Source organism: Squalius cephalus (genome assembly GCF_949319135.1).
Source record: "Squalius cephalus genome assembly, chromosome: 6".
NCBI lineage: Eukaryota > Metazoa > Chordata > Actinopteri > Cypriniformes > Leuciscidae > Squalius > Squalius cephalus.
The window spans coordinates 9,422,370-9,449,801 of record NC_137127.1 but is presented as its reverse complement, the minus strand read 5'-3'; the positions used below and the strand labels follow the sequence as shown (position 1 = coordinate 9,449,801).

Genomic DNA, 27,432 nt, shown 5'->3' with positions numbered 1-27,432 from the left:
ACATTAAAAGTGGTCTTTTTGACTCTTAGTTTTTGATATGTATTTATGTATTTATTATTATTATTAATTTTGTCATTTTGGAACTTGTAGCAAGACCCCTATCACGTTCATTAATAATTAATTTGTTAGCTTTTTATTTATTTTAATTTACATGAGGGTTAGTAATAAATTGTGGTAGAACTCTTTAAGGTTCAAGGATTGCATCATCATAATAGCTGGAGGTTTTGTCTCTACCTTGATCTTGTGCTTGTGTTTTGTTTTTGTTGTGTTTTTTTGACATTTTGTGTTTCGAGTGTATTTGCATATGAACCTATTACCCAGTGTGCCTAGAACACGGCATGTCTGTGTTTTTGAGTGTGTGAAAGAGAGAGTGTCTCTAGAAAGGACACTTTTCAGTATAGGGAAGCAGCATGTGATCAGTTCTGTGATCTGTAACAGTGAGAGTGAAGTTTCACTGTGGATGTGGAATACCCTGTGTGGGTGTTCAGGAAAATCTCCTGTCCCGTTGTTTTAATGCCTCAGCACAAAGAAGCTTTTGTTGACTTGTCATCGTTATCATAACTTCATTATGTCATGGCATTTGGCCAGATGCAGTTGGCGTGTAGGACACATTTGATACATCTGGATATGTGGCTGGTGCTTGCCCATGCAAAACCTGTAATTTCTTGCTCTGTAGTTGGGTATTGTGCGTGGTTGTTAGGTGTTTAATTGGCCATATCTACAAGATTTTTGCCTTATTCTCCACCACTCTAAAATGGTGAAAAGATTACACCGCAGCTCACATGTTTGGATTGTTCAAGATGTCATTTTGAAATGCTGGGGTTATGTGAAAAATTTGTTTTTGCGTGTATAAGGTTGTATAATGTATCAGCTCTATAACGCAACAGGGAAAAGGGTAAATCCTTGAACAATTTAAAGGGACATGAAACCTATAACACATTAGTGTTGACAGATAAACAGAGATGTTATCAGATAACCGTAAAAAATATTTCTGCATGGACCGCCGCAAAAAGTTTAGCAATGCGGATATCGCCGTTCATATCCGGACCAGAGCAAGATTAGTTTTTACGGACAAATTTCATTCACTCTAGTTCTCCAAACAGGAACAAGCATCGTGAATGCGCACATATTTCATCGTCTTCAGATGATATATGGGCAAATAAAGACACTGATACAGCAGCACGTCTGATCATGAACGCGATGACATTATGAATTATTCTGATATACAGAAGACAATGATATAGTATTAATTGAAATTTTATTTTGTATTGTATATAACTAGTAAAATAATTTATGTGTGCTGAAATGTTTATTTTTAGGAAGTATGTAGTATCTGTTACCATTTTGTTTTCGACATACTCTCTGTAAATTCATTTTAATTATGAGAACTGGCTTCCATTTCAAAAATGTATGTTGTACTGTCCATAGTTATTGTCAAAGAGGAACATTCTCGGTTGACACGTAGAAGAATGACAATTGTGAAACGGATGCTTTGTATGTTCTTCCCTTTGCTTTGGATTTTTCACTTGCAGATTTGTAATGATTACAGAAATGTTCTGTTGTCTGAATGAACCTTAAACTGTAAACTGTCACCACCCTTTTTTGAGAATAGATCGGAGCTTGAATGGTTGTAATTCATGCTTTGTAATACCTAAGTTTGGTCTCTTTTTAAACTAGACAATTTAGCAGATTATTGCAGAAGTGAAAGTCAGAAAATGAAAGTGTAAAAAGTTTGTTTACTTTAAAGTAGGACTAAACTAAAAAATAATTTGGAATTGCTATTAAAATCAAAGCCTATCTAACCAAGTTGCTTTCCACTTTTGAAGTTAACATCACAAAAATTGAGCCCGCTAAAAGGTTTTAAAATACTGTTTCCATGGGAAAGCAATATACAATTTCAATTTGTTTTCACAGGATGAATTTTATATGATTTTATGATGATTACCAAAATATGTGATAAGGGAATAAAAAAAGTGACAAGTGTCACTCTACCGGGACACTGACCAGAAACAGGCAACTCATAGTTGATTCAGGAACTTTCCTGACAGAACAGTCAATTCAGTGAAATATTCCAACCAAAGTCTGTAACTGTAAGAACCGGTTCGTTTATTAACTATGCTAATTCAATCTCCAGTGCTTGACCAACATTTCATTCTCTCTCTCTTGCTTTCTGTCTGTTTCTCCTGCAGGCGAACAGTGAGTGGCAGTGTAAGTGGCAGCAGCTTTTCTGGCTCCAGCTCAAAATCCCATTCCTCCTCCGCCTCACTCTCCCGGTCCCGTTCCGGATCGCACAAGTCTAGGTATGGGATCCACACAGACTGTCTTCATTGAAGAGTTCAAATGTAAATATTATGGTATAACAGAATGCCTGTTTGGTTTCGCAGGTCTCTGTCGGTCAGTAGCGTGTCATCTGTATCGTCTGCCTCCTCCAGCAGTAGCTCGGTCAGGAGCGCTGACTCAGATGACATGTACGCTGACCTGGCCAGCCCCGTGTCTTCCGCCAGCTCCCGATCACCCACTCCGGGCCATGCCCGCAAAGAAAGGGGCCCTCCACGGGACAGGGGGCCCAACAAAGACAGAGGTACTGTGGCTCAATGACTGTCACATTTTTTTAAGTAGGACTCTGTAACAGGCCATACATATAATTTTTGTTATTGTAAACTAAAACTTTTTTTTCGTAAGTTGAATTAAAAGTTGAATAAAATATAAATATTAGATTAAAACTAAAAACAATTAAATAAAAATTAGAAATGTTGCATTGACCTAAAATAGGTAACTCTTGTGTGGTGTCCTTTCAAGGAAAACCGCCAAAGAAAGAAGAGCCTTTCAGAGATGAGCGGAAACGAGTGGACCCCTCCGGTCTCCCCCCCAAAACCAGCTCCGGCATGCCTAGATCTGGGAACAGAGGTCACCCCATGCACCCGCCGCCTATGGGGCCTCCAGGAGGATACGGCTCTCACAAGGACATCAAACTCACCCTGTTAAACAAGGTAAATGGGGAAGGCGCTTTCACGTTGAAGCAGCTGTGTTGAGTGCATGATGGATCAATGACTTCTTTATTCCTCTTTGGCCAGCAGCAAACCGACAGAGGCAATAGGAAAAGGTACTTTCCTGCCGATAAAGAGCGACCCCCTTCGCCTCTCAGCAAGAGGATAGCGCTGTCACCTGACAGAGGTAAACAACACAACACAACACAACACCTTTACTGTCCATTAGAAAACCCCTCCAGAAATATGATATACGAGCAGATACTGTAGTGCTTAAACTCTGTTCAAAGGATGTCCAGAAATAATAGGTGCATCACAATGCAATCTGCTCTCTCGGTTCCTCAAGCATCACTCTCTGATTTCTCCATAGGTCGAGACAGGAGAATGCCTGGGCGACCCCCGTTGTCTCCCAGAATGGATCGGCCCAAAGGCCAGGGTCCTCGGCCCATGCCTCCACAAGGAGAAAGGTACCCACTGCCACTTTCTTTTGTCACACTCTTCTGAATATCCCTTCAAATATATGGTGATTTCCATCAATTGATAAGTCCTTGTCTGAAAATATTTTTGCTTGTATGCAAATTTATTCATTTGATTTGTTTGCATAAGAACTATTAATTACCCTCGATGTAGTATGTTTGTATAGATAACGTGCAGATGTCTCATATTCTTTAAACTGAGCAGTGACTCGGAGTTATTGTTGTTATTATTAGTCCAGCTTTTATTAAAAAAAAATCCCCATGTTTGGTCCGCTTTAGTTCCCTTTTTATGTGCATGATGGATCAAGGTGTTTTATAACAAAAGCTTTATCATTGTGTGACTAAGACTAAAGATTTAAAAATATCCCATGTTCGTAACTCTTAATTCTTCTCTCTCCAGGAAGCGTCCTCTATCTCCTCCACCCAAGTCTTCTGGGAAAGGCCCTGCTGCCGTGTCTGCAGGTAAACCTCCTGCGCCAGGGGCCGGATCCGGTTCTGGCTCCGCTTCTAGTTCTGGCTCAGGCAAGCCGAGCAGCACCCTTTCTCGCCGCGAGGAGCTGCTAAAACAGCTAAAGGCTGTCGAGGACGCCATAGCCCGCAAAAGGGCAAAAATCCCTGGGAAATAATAAACCTGGCATCATCCAACTTCTGGGACATCCATTTTTGCCCAGTGTTTGCCAGAAATAGGGAAATGGTTGCCGTTCTGAACTCTTAAGGATGTCTCGCATTAATGTCCTAGGGAAAAGAGACCGCAGTTACATTTCTGCTTGTTTTGCCCTCAGAGAGAGGTTGTCTAGATTTTATATCGATGTGATAAAGTTGAGAAGTGGCGCTGTTCACTTGTTTGTTTTCACAGGAGGATGGAATCTTTACTGTAGTCTCAAAGATAAAAAAAAAAAAAAACCCTGTACATTCAGTGCTAATTTTTGCTCTTCATCCTGCCACAATCCCTTCTCTCTCATATTCTAGTTGCTTTTTCCTCACTCCTGTTGTTTTATGGGGCGAGTTACTGTGGACAGGCTGGGTGCATCTGCGTCGGTCCTACTCAATCAGAATCTAGAACTGCTTTTTCAGAGCCTTTACAGTCTGAAAAGTCCACCTTAACTGATGACTTTGTGTATCCGCCACCATGTGTTTAGCCATTACTGTTTTTCATCATGTTCAACTACAAAGCCAGATGATACAATACCTGTTGCTTAAAGTGTATGATCCTAGAAAACCAATGACATTGATGTGAAGTATTGCTTTTTTAAGATTCTGCATTGTTCCCTCTCTCTCTCCCCCCCCCCCCCCCCCCCCCCCCTAGCTTTTCAAGTGAAAACCTCCATTTTATTTGTCCCTCATTTTTAGTTGAAAGTGTGAGAGGCTGCAATGGGGACACCTGGAGATAAGGAATAATTCCGTCTAGCTTTTTGTGACAGGAAAAAAAAGCTTCTAAATAAACTATTTTGATAAAGAGAATAAATCTGTTGAAATTGTTCCTCTCTGATGGAAAGATGACATGTAATGGAGGACTACACGTATGTTTCTGCAGAGCATGTGCACATCTGCATCATCCGTTCGCGTGCTTTTATTTGATTACTTGGCTCTGTTTGTTGTTCCGCTGTTCTCCTGCAGCTTAGTATCAACACGTAACGCAAATTAATGAGATCATTCATTGACAGGGTTGGAACATTATTCATCTTCCTTTGTTTGTACATTTTTACGTCACAAGTTGTGAGTTAAATAATCTGCAACACACTTCTGTGATGCACCCACATTCTTTCATGAGTCACTTTTAAATGATTAAGCCATTATGAAATGATTGTGGTGCACAAGTGTCATTTAGTGCCAGTGCAGCTGAATACAATATAAAATGCTGTTGGCTTCAAATTATTGGGAGCTTAAAAAATGCCCAAATCCCTATTTTAAATGCTTATATCCTTGAAAAATTGCAAGCTGAATGGATTCGACACATAGAGAAATCCTGTGGTTGGTGGACACCATTAATCTACACTTGCTGTCAAATAAGCCACTCCAGACTAACCAGGGGTGCGTTTCCCGAAAGCATCGTTGGCCAACTATGGTCTCAAGTTCCGTCGTTACCAATAGAGTTCAATGGACATTGCGATGAACTTGCGACCATAGTTGGCCAACGATGCTTTCGGAAACGCACCCCAGTATGGTTTTGTTAATGGGTGATGCCCAAGTCCTTTATTGTTTAACACAATTTTATCTTTTTTACTTTCCCTTTTATTTTATAAAAACAAAAAAAGAATTGGGTATTTGTATAAATCAGAAGCAGTAAAAAGTTAACTATACAAATATTTCAAAATGAAATGTTTCATTAATCAATTATTTAATACATATTGCTCTGAATACCACAGTTCTTTCAAACTAATAGAAAAGTGCTGGTTATTATAGTGTCTAAATGTTGATGTAATTGTCACATTGTGTGATTGAATCATCAGTTTCACATTCTCCATAGAATGTATAGAAATTATGCATGAAGCTTAGGGGACTCCTGGGGAGATGGTTTTTTTCTGAGCGGCTGATCATGATGTTGGGAAATTCGCATGGTCTTGTCCCGTGATGGCAACCCCACAGAAAACTGCTACTAAAGCTCATTTTAGTTAATGAATGACCTGTTATTAAGGACTCTTTTGTCATGTCCAAAACATCCAGGGGGGCTCCCACAATTTATCTCCACATTCACTGTTCCAGGGATTTGAAAAGGTCACAAAATGCTCAGAAAAGGGAAATTCTATTTATCTGAGTATTGCTGATATCTCTCCTTATTAATGATATAGCCTTATCATGAAATGCAGGGTAAGTTTGGAAAATGTTTTATATGACTAACAGATGGCTTAGGCTTGTCTTGCATCACTTCTTTTTTAACAATAGTAATGGAGCGGATAATTAAAGGATTTTTTAGATATATATATAAAAGTTTAAGTTTTACATCTCCCCTTTCCTATCAAATCAGATAGAATGTACAACTATATATTACTGAAGTAATGAATGAATGAAATCGTTTTCTTGTCACTTCAGGATTAATCGTATTATTAGTGATGAGAGCAGAAACACTCCCAATTTCTCTTCATATTATTCATATTTAAAAGTTCAAATCGCGATACTCTCATTTGAGTTAATATCGTTTTACAGCTGCTAATGAATAGAAAAGAAAAAAAAGTGAAGGTCTGAAGAATTTTTTTCGAGATGCTTGCTTCGTATGAAAGAGGAAGCACGGAAGTAAATATTTATTAGCCTACTATTTCCTCATAGACTCGGATTTTCCCTGGTGATGGACAGCAGGTGAGTATAGTATAAATAGGCTACGTGTAAACTGCATGAAGGCAATAACAGTCCTGAGGCCAACCTGAGCATTGATCTGAAGCATCACTCTTGAGTTCTGATAATATAATAAAGTCTAATCAAATTATGTTGGTAAGTAGAAAACTGTTTTAAGTAGATCCATATTTTACAAAGTAGCCTAATACATTTCATCTTAACCTATGAAATATATCATTTTTCTTCATAAAGAATTAATGCTAATTTTACTTATTTATTCTTTGCTTTGCAGTTTCCGCTGTTTTTTGGAATATTTTTCTTGTTGTCGGAGAACACCGTGGAAGGAAAAAATATGGGATGTTTCATCAAGGCACACAACAGGCTGCTCGACGCCTTTCTCTCATCCGCCGGACACCGGCATCTGAAGGCCACCGGTCACGCGGCGGACTCCTGCGAGAAAGCCGCTCAGTCTTTATCGCACATCAACGAGCGCTCACTCTCCCCCTGGCGGACAAGGTAAATATAGCTCTCGCCTCCACAGAGAAATCAGAACACTGTTCAGCAGTGAAGCATTGCATGTGTGTGTATATGTAGTATATGTATCATACAATGCCCCATGTGCTGCTAATTTATTTTATTTTGGCTTAATTTATACCTATAACAAAAATGAATGTGGAAGATAAATTTAAGTACAAATGACTTGGATGTTTAAGTCATTTCAACTTAAATTACATTAAACTGAAAAATTAGATGAATCTTGTACAACTTAATTTAAAAAAAAAAATTGGTTAACTTATTTTGATGAGTTAAAGCCATGTAAAAATATATGTTGTCATAACTTTATAATTTTTTTTAGTAGTTTTTTATAAGCCTGTTTTGTAGTGTTCAAATAACAATACAGCATTATACAATAAAACAGTTGTGTACCGTATATGTAATATCTATTGAATTTCACCAAATTTAGTTACCTGCTACGAGACTCATGCCTTTCTATCTGTTGTATTTTCAGCACTGTGCACAAGCCAGATATGTACCCCAAATCATATGAGGAAGCAAAGTGTTTGTGTGAAGGATGCATCATTAACGGGGTTGAGAACATGACCTACAACTCTGTGCCCGTGCAGAAATCTCAGTTATTCCTGAAGAGGGTCCCATGCCCGTCTGACCCGAGCAAATACTCTTTGGAGTATGAACATGTGCTAGTGACTGTGGCCTGTACCTGTGTGGTCCCTCGCCAGTAAGAGAGGACAATATAAACCAAACCCGTAGAGACGAGTCTCATGTACCATGTCGTGTTTGTTTTAAAATGCAATTTTTGATAAGGTACATCATTTTTTAAATATGCTTATATGAATAAGCTGAAAAGGTTGCATGTGTCACATGTTTTTAATACTTATTAACTAACATAGTCTTTCTTGAAAGGAAGATATATTTGTATTATTGTAAAACACTACTTTATTTAGGACATTATTTATTTATATAATAATAACTTATTTATTGTTTATTTAACTTTTGTGTAACTTATGCAAATATGTGAACTTTTGATCTTGTGCCTATTGCTGTCCTTTTATAACTCTGTCAATGACAGGAATATTTATATCAAGTTTGTTCCAGTGATGATGATAAAATGTGTTGCAATTTGTCCAAAATTCATTTTGTCCAAATGGTATTATGCTGAATAAAATCTATTCTGATCTTAATTCATTCATTGTTTCATCATATTTCACCCTGAATATATATATATATATATATATATATATATATATATATATATATATATATATAAAAAGTAGTAAACTTAAGAATTATTGTACCATTTGTTTTTGTGTCTTTACGCAGAGCTAATTAAATAAATGTTTTCATTAGCCTACAGTACTTGCCATTCACCATTGAGATTTATGAAATAGTAAAATGCAGATGATAATTATCACATAAATTATTGCCATTGCATTATTCATTTCTGCGTTTCTTTTGGGGTTTCGTGTGAGTTTAGCTTTTATTTTGTTGGACTTTTATTTTGAAAAGTTTCTCGTCAGTTTAAACTTTCAACCACAGTTACGTTAAAGCTTTGCGACAAACGTTTTTGTAGTAGACAACACAGCAGTGTGGCGTAAGATGGTCACAGCACTAATAAAGTCTCTCAGTATATTAACGAAACCTATTCGAGGTAAGAAAAAATATATATATATCCGGGTTTAAATAGTGTAGTTTCATAACGTGCTTTGGTAGTATTATTATTTTTCCACCCCCCATAAAACCTGTCATCTTTTACTCACCCTCATGTTGTTCCAAAACCGCATGACTTTATCTACTTATTTCGTAAAACACTAAATATGTTAGGTACTGACAGCCTCGGCTTACACTTTAAGTGTATATTTTTTCGATACAATAAAAGTGAATAGCCAAACATCTCATTTTGTGCTTTACAGAACAAAGAAAGTCATGCAGGTTTGTGTGTTGTTTATGTTTTGCAAATCTGTTAAATAGTGATGGCATGCGATGATGGACTCTTTTCCAGAGGCTCAGTGGAGCGATGGACAAAGCACACAAACAGCACTTGTCCTGGCTCTCCAGAGGAACCTGTCAGAGCTCCGGGAGAGCATGTCTGCTGGAGAAGAGCTGGAGGAAGCAAGACGACTTCTGGAGGAGGTCAGGAGAGACAGCACATGGTTTTGCAGTGATGCTAATGACCTAACCTGGGGCTTTGTTCAGGAATGTCTTCTCTTACTGCTCTGCCTGGCACGACACCTCAACCGCCTCATGGAAGCCTTTCACCAGACTCCTGCTGCACCAAACCCTGCGACCCCTGAAGCAGCTCCACCACTCCCCCCAGATGTTCTCAGTGTGGCCCAACAAAAGACACTGGGCGCTGTGCTGCAGTTTGTGGTCACACTGGGTCTCTGCCCATATTTAGCCCCTGGTGTAGGGGTGGCACTGGGGCTGAGGTCAGCCTTTGGGGCAGCAGTGGAGGGAGCCGTCCGACACGATGTGGCCCCTACAGGGGAACGCCGTCTACTTATCACCGCTAATGTGCTCCTAGAGGTGTCTGCTCTGTCATCACTAGCGACTCCTGTGTTTACACGCCACCTGGGTGACATCATGGCAGCTCTGTGTCAGTTAGCTTATCGACCCCAGCGGCCTGAAGGAGACGGAACAAAGAGTAATAAGGTAAAAATACACTAATATCAAAGGAATATTTATTCCTATTTGAATATATTTTACTAGTGGTCTCTTTTTAGATCTGCGGTTCCCAAAGCCATGAATAACCTGGAATTAGCAAGGAAATGTAATATTGCTCCAGGCATAGAAAAGTCATGAAACATTAATAAAACTTTTACATTTAAATGTCTCTCTCTCTCTCTCTCTATATATATATATATACATGTATATATGTATATATATGTATATGTATATATGTATATGTATATATGTATATGTATATATATGTATATGTATATATATGTATATATATATGTATATATATATATATATATATATGTATATACATATATATATATATATATATATATATATATATACATATATATATATACATATATATATATGTATATATATATATATATAGAGAGAGAGAGAGAGTTATTGTTAAATAAAGCTGAAAATATAAATATTAAATGAAAAAAAATGTTTCCTTGACCACTAACTGAAAAAAAAACTGAATTGTTTTTATTACAGCTACTAAAATAAAAAAAAATAAAAAACTAATAAAGATGACAAAAATGTAATAAAATAAAACTTAAACTAAAATTCAAATGAAATCTCATTCAAAATTATCAATAAATAATACGGTAACACTTTACAATAAGGTTTCATTAGTTAACACATTAGTTAACTACTTTGGTTAACATGAATTAAGAACAAACAATAATTCTAGAGCATTTATTAATCTAAATTAATGTTAGTTTCAACATTTACTAATACATTATTAAAATCAAACATTTTTTAACTTTAGTTAATGCACTGTGAACTAACATGAACAAACAATGGATGATTGTTATTTTTATCAACTAACATTAATAAATACTGTAAGAATTTTTTTGTTCATTGTTAGTTCATGTTAGTTAATACATAAACTAATGTTATCAAATGATACCTTATTGCAAAGTGTTACCAATAATACTTAAATAGTATATAGATTATACTAAAATAACACTGTTCTAGTTATTCTCAGTGTTTTGTCCTTTAGAGGCAAATCGTTATGAAACTATATTTTTTTAAATCCCTATACAATAATGAAGAATGACATGAAAGTAAGAAAGTGTGAGAATCCTGATTCATCACTCTTTCAAGTTTCATGCTAAATGTTGAACTAATTCAGTCATTCTCATCTACCACAGGGACTAACGGTAGAGGAGCGCAAGGCCTGCAAAGAAGCACTCCACAGTCTTCTTGGGAAAGTGTATCAGCCAATCGTCATCAAAGAACTGCTTGTTCTGCAAGGGGGTCCTAAACAGGTGTGTGTTGCCCACTGTCTTTCTGAATACTTTTCAGATGTGTTAGTATTTGTGTGACTCCACAGAGACTTGTCCTGTGTATTGCTGTAGGCATCTTCAGGTTCCCGAGGTGGATGTCCTGGAGGGGGAGGTAAGGCTCTATCCCAAGCTCCCCCTTGGCTGAGGCGCCTGTGTGGACAGTTGCTGTCTGACAGGTTAATGCAACCACAAGGCGTCCAGGCAGTGGTGAGGGCCATCTTAGAGGGCACCGGAGGTAAGGCTGAATTTAGCAAAGAGTACAGATGATTGGTTCAGAGAAACACTGGAATTTGAAAAAGCTTTTTCATGGACCATCAAGTTTACGAGACCATCTATCTAGTGTCAGTTCCAAAATGTACTGAATGCCTTGTCAGTGGATAAAACATATTTTGTGTTCTCAAATATTTTTAGCTAATTGTGAGTAAATATTGTCTACAATTAGTATTTATTCAAATTCAGACATTTAATGTATGCCTTATTTGCTATTATTTATTAATATTATAAAAATGAGCATTATACCAGCCATAGAATTTTTGTTACTAAACTCAAACCCCATTTCAAAACTCTTTCAGTAATGCAGCCCTAAACTAGTATATTTACTAGTAAACAGGTTAAAAGAATATTTAAACATTTAAATAAAATTGATAACCTATTTGATTTTTATTGCTTATGCACAATTTTTTTTTAGTATGCATGTATGTGAATACAAATGCATTTATAAATACATTGAAACCTGTGTTCGTGCTTATGTTGTTTTGTTTTCCGCAAACTTATAAATAAAATGCAACATCCTGGAACCGTGTGCTGTTGCCTGGAATATTACAATATGGACCTCAAAAAGCTGCAGACTATGAAGGAGACAAACATGATATGTCTCGGTTAGAATGGCTAGGTGACCTAAAATGTTTTGCATATTCTATAAACAGCACAGTGTCAGTGGGTTTGGCCATAATTTTTTGAATTGTGGTGGAAAAATGTGTATTTTCATACCATACATAACAAATCCAGTACATAACAAAATTCCCAATGTGTTTCCAATAGGTTTATCATTCCATGGAAAGTTTTTTTATGATAGCTGTAAATGTTCAGCATGTGCTTTTCAGTCATGTTTACTTGTTTCACATTGCTGACCAGCAGGAGGCGACTCTGACTGGAGGAAATGTGATGCTGTGGCCAAGATTCTTGCCGCCTGTCCTCAGCAGTCCCTCTCTGCTGAGAGCTATTACAGTCAAGTGTGTCCACAGGTGAAGTATTGTTCTCTCATTACAGTCAAAATAGTGAGATTATTGCTATAATGGTTATTTAGAGTTTTATTTGGTTTGCAAAATATGCTAGTAGTCAAATAACAAAAGCAAGAGTTCATTGCCATCTTTTACCTATAAATAATTTTTGAAATGTACTCTAATCATAGAATGTAATATCACTGGATTTAGGTTCTGGAGCTTCTGCATTTCAAAGACAAGCTGACTGCACAGCAGTTCCAGAGAGTGGCCACCAGGGCGGCGCTCATCATGGTGCAAGATCGGCCTGAGTTTGCACAGCGATTCCTGCTCTTTCCTCTTCTCTCCCCCCTTCGTCGCTGTGCACAGGGAACCGGTTAGTATTTGTTAGGTGACTGCAGTTTAGCATTTTATAGTGGCTGATATAATTTAGGTTGTGTGAAAAGGCTGCATCAAGTTGCTTGCTAATGTTTGTCCCAAACACACAGGAATAATTTTTAGATGCAAAGTATATTCTCTTTTTAGTATTACAAAAATAACTGACAAGCTTTTGCAGGAGATGACCTATCCCAGGATTCAGTGGAGGAGTGGGAGCTGACTCGCTGTATTGAAGATGTATATAAAGTAAGCCAAGCGTTCTGTATTGTCTAATGCGCCATATCATCAAGTATATGAAATTTTCATAAGAACGTTATTTCCTTCTGTTTAGATTTGTGTGGTGGGTAATAATCCATCAGAAGTGCTGCTGAAAGCTCTAGCTGATGTCTACTCAACACTGTTCAATCTCTTTTGCTTCACCAAACAGAATGTCTCTCATTTATGGTCAGATTTCTTTTCGAATATCAAGTATTTGTAATAGATCATGTGTTTGGAAAAGACTAAAAGTGGTTGTTCCCTACAGTACATCCTGTCAGGAGATCCTGATATGGTGCCTGACTCACTCAGAGCGCTCGGCATCTCTTTTGCTGCTGAAACGCTTGTGTGGACTTCTGGGAGAAGTGAGTGGAGTCAGACGTGGCTTTCAGTTCTCGCCTGGCAGTGAAGGAGGGGCCAGACTTACAGTGAGAGAGCTTATCAGGTATTGTTAAATGAGAACCCTACAATAATTATGCAATGTTTTGTGGAAAGTAGTGATATATTAGTCAGTCTGGTTTACCAGCCAGTATTTTGGCATTTTGAGTTTATCAGGCGATGGTCTAATTGGGAAAATAGCAGAATCTATTAGCTAGATCATGCTTTTGTCAATTTTAAAACAAACTGAAGCCTTAAAAAAGATGATGCATGTTTTTTTAAGTGTTTAGTGATGAATTTAGAGTTGATATTTTGTAAAATATTGATTTCAGTAATTTTGTGTGTATCTTATTTGCTTTCATTAAATTAAGCATTATTTATATCAGTATAATATCAAGTGAAATTGATCAAAAATGAAAGTAAAGACATTTATAATGTTACAAAAGATTTCTATTTTAAATATTCTGTTTTTTTTTTTTTTTTTTTTTCAAACTTTCTATTCATCAGTGAATCCTGGAAAAAAAAAGAAATCATGGTTTCCACAAAAATATTAAGTTGCACAACTGTTCAAAAGTTTATTTTGTTTTCTGTACATTGCTTTGTGGTTTTCATAGCTCAAAAAAAAAAAGTTTCCTGCGCACTAAATCATATTAGCATATTAGAATGATTTCTGAAGGATCCTGTGACACTGAAGACTGGAGTAATGATGCTGAAAATTCAGCTTTGCATCACAGGAATCAGTTTTATTGAAAAAATTTAATTGTAATTTTATTTACATTTTTAAATTTAAAAAATTTAAATTTAAATTGTAAAAATATTACATAATATTAATTTTCCTGTTTGTTTGTTCAAATAAATGTAGCCTTGGTGGACATAAGAGACTTTTGAATAGTAGTGTATGTTGCAAGGCATAACAATGATTAACTGGCTCTTTTTCTGTGGTTTGACAGTGATGAAGATGATGCTCTGTATGAGAAGGTCTCAGGTGAGCAGTGGAGAGTGCAGTGTCTGGTGCAGTTATTGGAAGAGATGAAGGACAGTGACCTGCCTGGAGAGTTTTTCCTACTGCTGCTGCAGGTGCTGACCTCTGCCAGTCTGTTTCAGCCTGACCGTTTCCAATGTAGCTCAACAATGTCTATACTATAGCACATAAGACAAATGGATGTCCATAATTGTTTTATAGCAAGATTTGAGGACTCAAGAATGCTTCAAAATGTAGAGTAGATGATTAAAAAGAAATTTTAGACTTTAAGAAGATTAAAAAAATCCCCTTTTTTGTGTTTTGTGTTGCTTCCAGGATTTAACAGCTGTGGCTGCAGAGCAGGACGAGGTTGAGCAGGAAGTGAACACTTCATCTATGACGCTGCTGGAGTTAGAGCAGCATCTGCTGGGGCGTGCCGGTGGACACGGACAGAGACTTGCTCTGCTGCAGGCGCTGGCCATCATGTGTGAGAGTCTTCCACACACACAGCTGCTCTGCAAACCCACTCAGGTGAGATATAGAAGAAATCATTCATTTGGTTCATTCAAATCAATGGTTCTCTCTTTTCCTGAGTGAAGTGGTACATTTGAGTTTTAAAACTTTAAACTCTTTAAAGCTTTCTTATCATTTTGTCTTTTCTGCTTTCATTCAACTGAGGTTTTATTAAGATAAAACATGGGCCTTCTAAAAATAGAGCACATCATCCCCTGGCCAGATCTGTTCCATTTAACTCGCAACAAAGAATATCTTTACTCTGACTGTTATTTAGGGCAGATGTGTTATATCAGCAGTTGTGCTACTTTATGTAGTGATAAGGTGTGATCTCTCTCTCTGCTTACAGGTGGTTGGGTTCATAGCATCCATGCTGCAGAGAGCATGTGTTAGTCTGGAGCGTGGCACTGACAGCCCAGTGGAGAGTCAGACTCTCAGTATGGGAATAGGGCTTGTGGCCACTCTACTCTCTGGAGCTGCTGAGGTAGTGTATAGTTTCTACATTTTGCTGCTGTTCTTTGCTCACTCTATTGTAAGAGTTCCTATAGTAATAAGCTGTTTGCTGTGTTTATGGGTAGTTAACATATTGCATATTAATCCTGCAGTGTGACATGCATGCTACACTTTTTTAACAAAAGATTTTCTATTTTTGTATACTTATTAAAAATGCCATTTGACCTTGTATAAATGCGATTACACTTTAAATATTAGTTAGTTGCACAAAATTAGTTTGTTGCACCCAGGGTTATTATCGTTAACTAAAACTAGTGAGAATATTTCTGTTAATTGAAATAAAATAAAATATTAAACTAACTGAAAATTAGAAATGTTGCCTTAAAATATGTTGAAGTTGAAGCACTACAATTATAAGTACATAAATAAATAAATAAACTTTAGAAAATGACAAAAGCACATAATGGAAATTGACTGAGAATTAAACAAAAATTAATATGAAAACTAAAACTATAAAAAATAAAAACTGCTAACTAGAAGTTGTGCCCAGTCACAGCACACAAAATATGCACTAATACCCAGTTATTGGGTTAATTTGGTGTGATTAAATAAAACGATGCAAAAAGGGCAAAAATAATAAAATGACATGAAACAAAAAAAGATCTTAAGTTATGTTTTAATGTAATTTCTTTGAATTATATTCAAATAATGTATTATATTCAAAGATATGTAAATGCCCAGTTATATTGGGGAAGTTCCTAGCAATATTGATATGCAATTAATTGTTATTGATTAATCAGCATATTTTCTAATTAGTATGATTAAAAGTTTTAAACGATTGACAGCCTAAAATCTTTATGTTCATGTACATATTATTTATTACCTACCAAATTGTACCTGTGTATGTCTTCTTTCAGCTCACTGCAGATGATTACTCATCAATGGCTGCACTGCTGCCCCACCTGGAACAGATTTCCCAGCAGCACCAAGAGCCCGTTATCCAGGAGCTAGCGTCCGATCTGAGGGCCACTATTGCCACACACGGGGCTTATCGCCCTACAACTGTCCCTAAAACAGCCAGCCAGCACAGCACTGCCCACAGTCTTACTCAACCTGCAGGCCACAGTTCAAACTCCCTCCCAGCCAGACCCCAGGTCCCTTCACAATCAATCTCACATCCCAAACATACAACAGACCCTAGTGTAACACCTAAAGTTAAAGACTTTCAGACAGCTGGAGGAATACCAAATCCTAGGATTTCTGAGGCCTTGCGCAGTAAAGCTTTCTCTGAGTGCCTGCTGGAAGCCTGTGACCCAGATGTGCCCACACGAGCCGTAGGACTGCGTTCACTGACCCGCTCTGTTAGAGATGGAGATGAGGAGGCATTGCAGAACAAGGAGAAACTACTAACAGTGAGTGTATAGATGTGTATGTATCTGTATATGGAAGTTAAAGCAGATAAAACTGGCCTGGCATGAATTTTAAAAAAATACATTTCTCATTATGTATGATATGAAAGTGGTCACATTTACTGAAAATTTGCAGGCGAAATCTAGTCATTTCAGTTGGAATCTGCATAATCAGGGATTGAATGGTCATGAAAATTTTGCTGTTTTGATCAACAGAAATTAATTCTGTGTGAGCAATGACTTATACGTCGCTAAATCATTGACAATGGATGAACATTATAATATATATATGTATATTTATATAATATTTCCAGGGAATACATAAATATATAGTTTTTATAATTGGAAAAACATCTGCCAAATGCATCGGAAAAATTAATACTATAAATGTTATCATTTTAAAATATTCCCATTTTATTGCTAAAGGTGAAATATTTTAACAATTTTAAAATATTGAAACTTTTTTGTATAATTAATTATTATTAATATTATTTCCATTTCACCTATTACTGTATATTCTTAATGGCTGGTTTAGGGTACGCTTACACAACATCTATGTACTAAAAATGGAAATAAATTTCCTTCGCATTTTTGACAACGATGTCAAAACAATCCCTGTTCACGCGCATCCGCAAAAACGACTAAAAATGCTGTATTATGCATGTCAGTAGTTGGCGATGTCACTTTGTAAAGAAACGGTACATGCCTGAACACATAATACGCATGTGCATGACATCACCGTTTTCACAAATTTGCAGACGATAACAGTATCATTTTTAAAAACACTTTAAAAATAAAGTTGAAATTTTCAGGCCCCCAAAACGCTGTTGTCATTGCGCTTTGATGCAGGCGATCATTATAGTATATGATAAACACGTACTCTCTCAGTATGCATTATTCTCTCTGATGCCAAAAGCTTGGTGTCACGTACACATCTCTCCTGGGATTTGCGTAGACTCTTCTTCCCTGGGTGACATTGTTTAAATGGGCCATGACTTCCAGTGTTTCTCTTTCTCCTGTGTGCTAGTGTTGAGGGTGGGTGAGGGTCTAGAATAGACCATGTTTAATAAATGAGGTGGGATGTTTGGTGTGTAAAACCTCTTGCTTGAGGGTGTCTGAAGACTCTCGTGGGATCTAGTTATGATGAGCGGCTTTCTGCAATGTCTCATCTAATATTCTCTGTTATAAGAGTCTCTTCTGTGTCCAACGCTTCATAAATACAACTAATTCACACATGAACACAGACACAGAGCCTCTCACTAACAGTGACATAACACCCACCCAGTAATCCATTAACATAGCCTAGATGTGAATCTTTTTCTTTTGATTCATTCAGTTTTAAATATTTATTTGTATCAGTGTCTGTCAGAGTTCTTAACACATAAATGTCTTATCTGTTGTATTCATTTTCTCTTTCATTCTCTCTGAAAGTCATAGCACTTCACCTCATGTGAACTCATTTAAATCTTTTAAAACTGCAGGCCATAGACATGTTTTAATTTGCATTACTGTAAACGTGCTGAGAGCTGAAAAACTGTCAGCGATAATTAGACTAAGGAATTAATTAATTCTGCTCTAATTCTTTGCTCTCAGCTTTCAGTGAATTATTTCAATGTGTTTCAGCTCTTTCTGGAAAACCTGGAACATGAAGACTCCTTTGTGTATCTGTCTGCTATTCAAGGTAATTAATTCATTAGTTCAAGAAAGAAACCAGCCTAAACTCCTTCGAAATACAACAAAATATGACAATCGCGCCTGCTTTTGCCTAATTTTTTAAAAATGATTTTTGAGAGTTTTTCAGAAATGAATGTAAAATTTTGATTTATTTGTAGTTGTGATGGTACATAATAGAACAACTTGGTTTTGACTGGTTGAATGACTTAGTTGTAAGTATAAAGCACAGACATTACATTGACCTGATTTACTTTTGCCAGCTAAACTCACTGTCAGCTTTACCTCAACACATTACAATGTGTTTCAGCCCTCACGTTACTCATTCTTAAAGAATACAGATGTTTGGTTAAACCTTTCATTTGTTAAATGACCAGGCTTTTGCTTTTCCATAATGAATAAAGCATCTGATTCCTGAGCTCATTAAAGTAGTCAATATTATGCAGCACAACTGTTTTCAACGTTGATAATAATAAAAAATGTTTCTTGAACACCAAATCATGTGGCACTAAAGACTGGAATAAAGATGCTAAAAATTCGTCTTTGAAAAAAGTTATTTTAAATTGTTAGAATATTTCACAATTTTACTGTTTTTACTATATTTTGTATTCCTGGCCCCAAACTTTTGAACGGTGGGGTATATTGATCGGCAGTTGTGGAGGACTTTCTTTTGTATATGTGTGTCAGGTTATTTTAGGAACAGCTTTGAAATCTACAAGGCTGCTGTATCTGGGCCAACAAACAGATTTGGGATGCTATATTTTGGTTTGATTAACTAAACCAGCTCTATGTATTTGCAGCCAATGTAATTTCACCTTTTGTCCATGAATGGTCAGCCTATTGAGGAATAGCTAAATTAAGATTGTAATGCTCTGGCAGCCTGTTGTGCTTTCTATTCATCCTGTCTTAAAAAGGCTCTGTCAGAGTTTTAGCCTTTATTCAGAGCTGGGTTTTTTCTGTTTCAGGGTTGGCAGTGTTGGCTGATTCTTTTCCTGAGCAGATTCTGCAGAGACTGCTGGGAGAGTATCAGACCGGGGCAACTGTCGGTCCCTCCAAAAGAGAGCGCTCCCTAGAGACACGCCTCAAAGTGGGCGAGGTATTAATGAGAGCCTGCAGGGCCATGGGTGAGCACAGTCACTGACTGTAGTATTTCTTTCTTTTTCATATTTCTTTCTTTCCGTATTCTTTTCTTCCTTTAAAATACTTCATGCTCCATTTCAGGATCTGTTTGTCAGATCTGGGCAGTGCCGTATCCCCAGCACAAGTGTGCGGTTATTCATTGTGTCTCGAGATCATTCAGTCTGGGTCTGAGGCATGTCGTCTTGGCCCGGCTCCTTAACGCTAACAGACCGAGCTCTGAAAAAGCCCAACAGCTGCTACAGTCCGCTGAAACCGCACAATGAGTCTCACAGCTCTCTGTCACATTCATAGTGCCTTCACACACAGCAGGGGGCATCACACACTTCACATCGCACACTTGAGCTCAATTTACATTTTCAGCCCTTGAGTATTATCTAATGAGACACTTATTTCAATCCTTAAATCCTTGATTTTGTAATAACTAAATATCTAACCAAAACACGCTGTTTCGTAAAGTACACATCCGATGCGTAATTAAATAAATCCTTTTCATGCATAAGTGTGCCACTGGTTTCCAATTAAACATGTCGCTTAATAAGGTGCTGGGACAGATGGCCACAGTTAACAAGAAGCACTGGATCAAAGAAGCGTATGTTACACTTTTTCTTGCCCCTGTTCCTTTTCCCTCCCATCAGATACCCATTTTTTTCTTGTAGATCTAGTCCACAATAGACATTTAAACTCTTTTGATCCGTTTGGAGGATTGGTCAGCTGAACAAGTGGACTTTCATGTCTGAATAGGTCCTGGCACATGGATTCTGGAAGGTTTTATACAGTTTGAATGATATTTCAGACAGGGCCAGCAAAATCAGCTGTGGGGAGCAAGTCCTTCTGGACCCACCTGGCAGCCATTATAATAGCTTTTGTCTAGTTGTATCCTTATTTATTACCCATAAATAATGTAAATTCCCCTTACACTAATACCTGTCAGTGTGAGGAGGATTTTTTATTTTTTTTGTCAGAGCCCAAAAAGAAGTCAAAAAAATCCCAGTTTAGTGACTTTGCTCATGCTATAGGTATGGACTTTGGACTTTCTCAGACTTTCACACTGAGATGGAGAGATTGGAAGGGGAGTCGCAACTTCAGCTTTGTGTGTGTGTGTGTGTGTGTGTGTTCAGGCTGGAGCTCTCATTCCTTGCACTGTACATGTGGTATTAGGACAAATCTGAGTTTTAATTTTTATTTTTTTTAAGTCTGTATACACTACAGGTCGAAAGTTGAAGAGTTTTAATGTTGTTGATAGAAGTCTCTTATGCTCACCAAGCAAATTATATTTATTTGATAAAAAATACAGTAAAACAGTAATATTGTAAAATATTACAATTTAAAAGAACTGTTTTCTGTTTTAATCTGTTTTGAAATGCAGTGTATTCCTGTGATGGCAAAGTTGAATTTACAGTTGCCATTACTTCAGTGTCACATGATCCTTCAAAAATAATTTTAATATGCTGATTTGTTGCCCAAGAAACATTTATTATCATCAGTTGAATACAATTGTGCTGCTTAGTATTTATGTGGAATCAGTGACACACTACCATTCAAACGTTTGGGGTGAATTAAGAAAAAAGAAAATAAATTACTACTTTGATTAAGCAAGAATGCATTAAATTGACCAAAAGTCACAGTAAAGACATTCATAATAAATGTCAAATAAAGGCTGTTGTTTTGAATTTTCTATTCAGTAATCCTGAAAAAACATATCAAGATTTCCACAAAAACTATGCAGCAAAAACTATTTTCAACATTGATAATAAAGAACATAAATAAAGTTAAATATTATAACTTTAATAATAAAAAATAAAGATTATTAGTAATTGAGTACCAATAATATTTGAGCAACAAAACAGCATATTCGAATGATTTCAGAAGGATCATCTGACAGACACAAAATATAAAACAAAACAAAATTGCCATCACAGGAATAAATTACACTTTGAAATATATTAAAATAGAAAACAGATCTTTTAAATTGTAATAATATTTTTTTTTTCTGTATTTTTAATCAAATAAATGGAGCATTGGTGAGCATAAGTTACTTATTCCAAAAATGTAAAAAAAAATCATAATTATTCCAAACTTTTGAACAGTAGTGTATGTCTTTATATACAGCTAAATATCTGTACGTATAAATAAATAAAAAGTTTTATCTTTTAGGTGACCTTGCTCCACACTATGGTCGCCCTCTGATTGGTGTGTTCCTGAGTGGCACACGAGACAAGGACAGTAGTGTGCGTGCCAGCAGCCTCTCTAATTTGGGTGAACTCTGCCAACGTCTCAACTTTTCCCTCGGACCACTGGCACAAGAGGTAGTACCACTCCAGTATTCAAAACCTAAAAGTCAACTAGACAAGCTGATGAAAAGCTGAATCTGCGCAGTTTAGTCTGTAATTAGTTCTTTTTAAGCAGATCCCCGAGGCTGCTTCTAGTCTGATGTCATCGTTCTTTTTCCTCGGCACAGCTGTGTATGTGTGTACACACATGCACATCTCACTACACAAGATTACTACCACTACTAGTGCTGAGATCAGGGTTTCTGCTGGTGCAGATGGATGAACCTGAACTCCATCCATTTCACTGATTTGCTCATTAAAATCAGCCAATGTGTTGACCACAAATCTTTATGTAGCAATTGATTGTGTATGCTCAAATTTAAATAGATCTGTAAATAAAAATGTTCCATTTTATGATGTTAGCAATTCAAAACAGCATAATATTTGCATATTGGAATGCTTTTTTTTTTTTTTTTTTTTTTTTTAAATTCATTTGTATTCTGAATTGTGATTAGCCTTTTTTTACTCTAGTCACTTACTTAACCACATTAGCTGCGTTTGAAAGTGGACAGAATGTGTTGAATTTGCGTTATGCTGATTCTCGTACACAGCCAATAGAAAACAAGAAGTGTCTTAAGGGTTGGTGAAAAAAATATAGCTTTTCGTTTAATGGAGCACTCCCCATATAGACCTATACAATCCCAAGATCAATCTTTTACTCTAAGCCTATTTTCAGTGGCTGATGCAAACATATTTGTTCAGCCCAATTCACAATACAAATGAGCTGGTTATTTTATTGATTAGTTCTTTTTTCACATGTAAGTGAAATGGACATTCATAACTGAAATATAGAATCAGGGTTGAATCAAATCAAGTTTAAAGCCTGTGAATCAGAATCACATCAAACTGGGAAATCAGTCGTGTCACCAGTAGAATCAAAGACTAAGCTTACCTGAGACTTTAGCATTGTACTTTTGCTGCCTTGCAAGCATTGATGTTTCCTTCAGGAAATACAAATCTAGAGTTCTTTGATACTTTGTGCCAATGTGTGAAATGTGTGACGCCTTGCAGTTGGAAAGCAGTTTGTTTATTTTTCAGCGCTTGTGCATACGGTCGTTGAGAAAATCTACCGTGAGTGTCTGAGCTGCGGCAGTGGGCTAGAGATCTTCATGAATAAGCATCTCTGTCAAGTGTGACTAACTGGGCTGCTTATTCATGAAAGAGCCCCTGCAACAGGCTGTTCTAGACCATCTTGACCATCAGCCTTCTGCAAACCCGTGTGCATGCGTTTAGACATCAATCGACCCGCTACATTGACATAAAGATCAACTAGTGCAGCATTGCAGATCTCTGCGGCCTGCGTACGTCCTTTGTATTTGACCTCTGTTTGTGTGGTTCCTGCAGCTGAGCACGTGTCTCACCGCCCTGATAAAGACGGACAGAGAAGCAGAGGTTCGGAGGGCTGCGGTCCATGTCATTGCTCTGGTCCTTAGGGGCCTCAGTGATAAAACCACTCAGGTGAGTATTTTTAAATATATGTGATCAATTTAACTTGGCTGGTATTAAAGGAATATGAAAAGCTTTTATAAAGGACTTAAAATGTATTAATTATTCAGTATTTTAAAATAATTAATTTAATATTTCTATTTTAAAATGTAATTTATTCCTGTGATGCAAAGCTGAATTTTCAGCATCATTACTCCAGTCTTCAGAGTCACATGATTCTTCAGAAATCATTCTTATATGTTGATTTGGTGCTCAAGTAACATTTCTTAAGCCCAATTTATACTTCTGCATCAAACGCCATAGTGTGTAGCACGCATAGCCTATGACGTACCCTGACGTGCACCTCTCCAAAAATTTAACAACGCATTTATTTGAAATATAAATCTTTGTATAGTTATAAATGCCTTTACCGTCATTTTCATTGATCAGTTGATCAGTTTAAAAAAAAAAATTGTGGTATTCAACAGCAATGCCACAGATGCTATCCATTTACAGCATGTTTTTAACCAGAAATATTTCTTCAAAGGTGTGAAGTCCCATCACTGTGTTTTGTGTGTGAGGGATATTAAGTAGATTGTTAGGTCTTTCGATCATGATCAATGCACGTGTTTAGTGGGAGGAATTCTTCCAGCATCTGGACTGATGAGCAGCAGCTGTAATTTTCTACTCTCTTATTTAGAGGTCACCTGCAGTATAAGACAACCAATGCTCTGTCTAACCATCACTCTCAGCAGACTCTCTTGTTCCCACGGCCCTGATCACTTTCCCAGCAATGCCTTTAATTTCCGACCATAGCTCCTACATTTGGTGCATGATGAATAAAATGAATAGATCTAAACCATATGAAAACCGTTTTTTTAGATTTTCAGAAGAAAAGGTGGTCCTTGCTCATGCAAAATTTGTCCCTGCTATGATAGAGTGTTGTAGTAGGTTGCCAAGACATTGTTGTAAAGTACTATGGTATTTTATTTTTTTTTACCTGGTAAAGTGACCATGAGGTTAAACTAAAAATCATTGATGTCCATAACATGAACAGTGCAGGTTGAGTTAATAAAGTTTATCATCTAGGTTTAGGAGTTTTTTGGGAAACCTTCTACAAAGTTTTATGCATCACAAGTTCTGAGTTACAGCTGTAACTACATTAACCAATCAGAGGTGTGTATCAGCTTACATAGATGTGAGTCTCTGATCCACTGGACTATTAGCAGCCATCTTCAACAGATGTTTACCCTGTTGTGAGATCATATGAACCAAACTTACTGAAATTTGTACATTTTATAGTTGTTTGATGTTGTCAGCAGACTGGCAGCCGATTGACATTCCAACCTCTCAGACTACAGATCTGTTCTCCCATAATGCAGTGTGATCATTTTATTCCAGTTAACTCTTTTAAAACATATTTTAAACATAATAGGGTATGAATCACAAGACTGCCACACATTCCATGAAAGCGAGATACTTGATCATTGAGACCACTTATTTCCTTTATCAAATGTATTTCTATAAAATAATCTTTAAACCTTGAAAATGTCTTCATCTTATTTGCCAGGTTTTTCCAGTATGATTATAGTATGTTCTACAGAAGATAAATAAATAAATGAATGCACTCAAATAACAGTTAAATTAAATAATTAAATTAAATATAAAAATATATATATATAAACTTAAAAATTCTGAATTTTTCTTCAAAATAGTTTATTTAAAGTAGTTTAATATATTTCATTTTTTGACTGTTTTTTGTAATAATAAGATTCTTTAGAGAAGTATTCTTGTATAAGATGATACATTTAATTTTGTAGAGAGTTTGATACAAAATGTCAGGATGCTAAATCTTCTGCTTTGTCCTTTTGGGAGTGTTTGTCCGCATAAAACACATCTTAAGATCCCTCTATAAACACATGAACTGATCCCATGACCTCAGAGCAGACCAAACTGGCCACTGCTGCTGCAAATGACCTTTTATACTTTTGACCCCCTGATTTACAGCACCAATGTCCACCCTAGTTGGTACCCTGACCCTTGAAATATTTGCACAGGCACTTTATAGGACAGGTTTTACTAGACTCAGACGGTGCTGTCCCTGGCCTGCACCTTGGCATTGGACCCGGGTGCAAAGTCATGTCTGTCATCGCCGTCTGTTGAGTTTCCCAGGATGGAGCTTGATAGAGGTCCTTCTGGTATGAGAAACTGTTGTTACTCGGTACAGCTGTTGCAGCGAGTAATGAGACGGCTCGTCCAGGTAAACCATAAGTCACAACGCCAGGTGTCCTCTTAGTGTGAGGCTAAAACAGCTGACTGCTCACAAAAGCGCTCTCCTGTTGTGAGGGAGAAGGTCAAGAGACCATCTGCCTCAAGAGACATATACAGTATATGTATATGAAATTATTTTTCATTGTTTTCTCTTCCTTGTTTGTTCTTTTTCTTGCTTTCAGTTGTACAGTAAAACAGTACATCCGCTTACTAAGTGCTTTCCGACTCTTCTTCTGCTTTTTCAGGTTCTTGGGGATGTTTTATCTGAGCTGTATCGGGCTCTGAAAGGGGTGGTGCGGTCGGACCCGGATGATGTGGCTGTACTCCATGCTCAGCTCGCTCTGGAGGAGCTGGATGATGTCATGAGGAGGTTCATCTTCCCTCAGCAAAAACTTGAGAAAAAGATTGTGGTACTTCCTTGAAAGCGCTCCAGAAATGACATAACATTTTTTTGTAGACCTCTTAGATTTCTACCATCCGTTTATATATGTAGTAATTGAATAATTTATACATTTTCAGCTTTTTTTTTCTTCTCCATAATCAGTTTTCACACCCACATTTCCATTCTAAAACCAAAAAACCTGTCTTGCCATTGATAAACTAGCATTGTGCCTTTTGTTATCTGTTACACTGAGGTTAGAGGGGAACAAAAGCAAAAGATATATCTTTGTAAAGAGCCGTGGTGTAGCTGGTTTCCACTCTATTCTGCACTGGTGATAAAATGCCTGTTTGCGTTTTATCGAATGTTTGTTGTACATATAAAGACGGCTAGGTCATGACATCATTGTAAGATACGACAGGGTAATTAGTCATTCTCTTAAAATTCCTCCCACTGCACAATACTAAAACTATCCATTCATGTTAACCGTCTGTATAGCATCCTGACCTCTTGGAACTGCCCTGAAGCAGAACTGGTTAAATACCATATAAATACAAATGTTAGCATTTATGCTAACTCATAAAATGATATCTTGGACATGAGGTGTCTCTAAAATAAAATAAAGAGTGCTTATTTTTTCGAAGCTGGTCTAATGTGTTTATATTATGCTGTCGTTAACAGTTTCTTTTTCCCTTTGCTAGGACTGTTTTAGAGGTAATATAAATGTAAGCATGTGTCTGAACATCTGTGTTTGGTTGCAGTGCCACAAGTTCCTGTCTGCCTCATGTGCTGTAAGGTAAAAGGTGAACCAAATATTAATGCAGGAAAAATGTAGGACAGGAATTGTGGGCATTTAATGGAGTCAGACGGAATGAAAGTTTGCTAAATTGTATCTGAATTGTAACCAAAAACCCTTTCCTGCGGATTCACAGACAAGGCTTAAGCCTAGTCCTAGACTAAAATGCAAGTTTGAGCCATTTGAACTGAAAGCAACTTGCACTGACATCAGTCACAATATGTCAGTGCCATTGTTCTGTCTCAAAATGCACAGCAGTAATGTTTTTTTTCTAAGGCACGTTTACAAAAGCTACTTGAATGTCCTAATTTAACCAAGAAGTCTTAGTTTTACTTTGGAATAACATACACAGATGAAACATTCACAATAAGACCAGTAATGTTCATTTAGAAAATAAGTAAATATGAACTATTTAAATTTCATATTGACCACATTTACACGTCAACAATACATTTACTGTGTTCAGAAACTTTGATTAAAAAGAGAAACCAGGATAAATATCATTTTTAAACATTTGAAAAACAAAAAAAATCAGAAATAGTTTGTTAAACTTTGTGCTTTTTTTTTTTTTTTTTTTTTTTTACTGTTTAGCTTTTTACAATTTTAGTGTGGATTATTTTTTGATCC

The 27,432-nt window shown here is 36.7% G+C and overlaps 3 protein-coding genes across 9 annotated transcripts in view; all 3 read left to right on the top strand.

Moving 5' to 3' along the window:
* zc3h18 (zinc finger CCCH-type containing 18) overlaps positions 1-4,922 on the top strand; it is a 44,055-nt gene extending 39,133 nt beyond the window's left edge. For 4 of the 6 annotated variants that reach the window (XM_079873794.1, XM_079873793.1, XM_079873790.1 and 1 more), the window contains exons 14-19: positions 2,190-2,300; positions 2,385-2,581; positions 2,800-2,990; positions 3,075-3,174; positions 3,358-3,454; positions 3,864-4,922. In XM_079873794.1, the coding sequence (XP_079729920.1) occupies positions 2,190-2,300; positions 2,385-2,581; positions 2,800-2,990; positions 3,075-3,174; positions 3,358-3,454; positions 3,864-4,089 (922 nt within the window). In that variant the 3' untranslated portion in view covers positions 4,090-4,922. The remainder of the gene's footprint in view (positions 1-2,189; positions 2,301-2,384; positions 2,582-2,799; positions 2,991-3,074; positions 3,175-3,357; positions 3,455-3,863) is intronic. The other 2 variants (XM_079873795.1, XM_079873792.1) reach the window with 1 other exon arrangement.
* Positions 4,923-6,797: 1,875 nt separating this feature from the next.
* On the top strand, positions 6,798-8,429 carry il17c (interleukin 17c). The gene is made up of 3 exons (XM_079874894.1): positions 6,798-6,889; positions 7,026-7,249; positions 7,743-8,429. Exons 1-3 carry the CDS (start codon positions 6,884-6,886, stop codon positions 7,972-7,974), a joined length of 462 nt encoding a protein of 153 aa, XP_079731020.1. The 5' UTR covers positions 6,798-6,883; the 3' UTR covers positions 7,975-8,429.
* A 380-nt stretch (positions 8,430-8,809) lies between these two features.
* Positions 8,810-26,655, top strand: tango6 (transport and golgi organization 6 homolog). 2 transcript variants are annotated; one of them, XM_079873604.1, is made up of 18 exons: positions 8,810-8,900; positions 9,252-9,901; positions 11,092-11,208; positions 11,299-11,461; positions 12,364-12,470; positions 12,660-12,822; positions 13,003-13,070; positions 13,156-13,268; positions 13,348-13,524; positions 14,408-14,534; positions 14,755-14,949; positions 15,281-15,415; positions 16,302-16,796; positions 18,417-18,474; positions 19,430-19,588; positions 21,759-21,910; positions 23,279-23,392; positions 25,876-26,655. In XM_079873604.1, the coding sequence occupies exons 1-18, from the start codon at positions 8,849-8,851 to the stop codon at positions 26,050-26,052; spliced, it is 3,222 nt and encodes a 1,073-aa protein (XP_079729730.1). In that variant the 5' UTR covers positions 8,810-8,848; the 3' UTR covers positions 26,053-26,655. The 2 variants fall into 2 exon arrangements, with proteins under 2 accessions (XP_079729730.1, XP_079729729.1); XM_079873603.1 differs by having other exon boundaries at positions 12,361-12,470.
* The last annotated feature ends 777 nt before the right edge of the window (positions 26,656-27,432 follow it).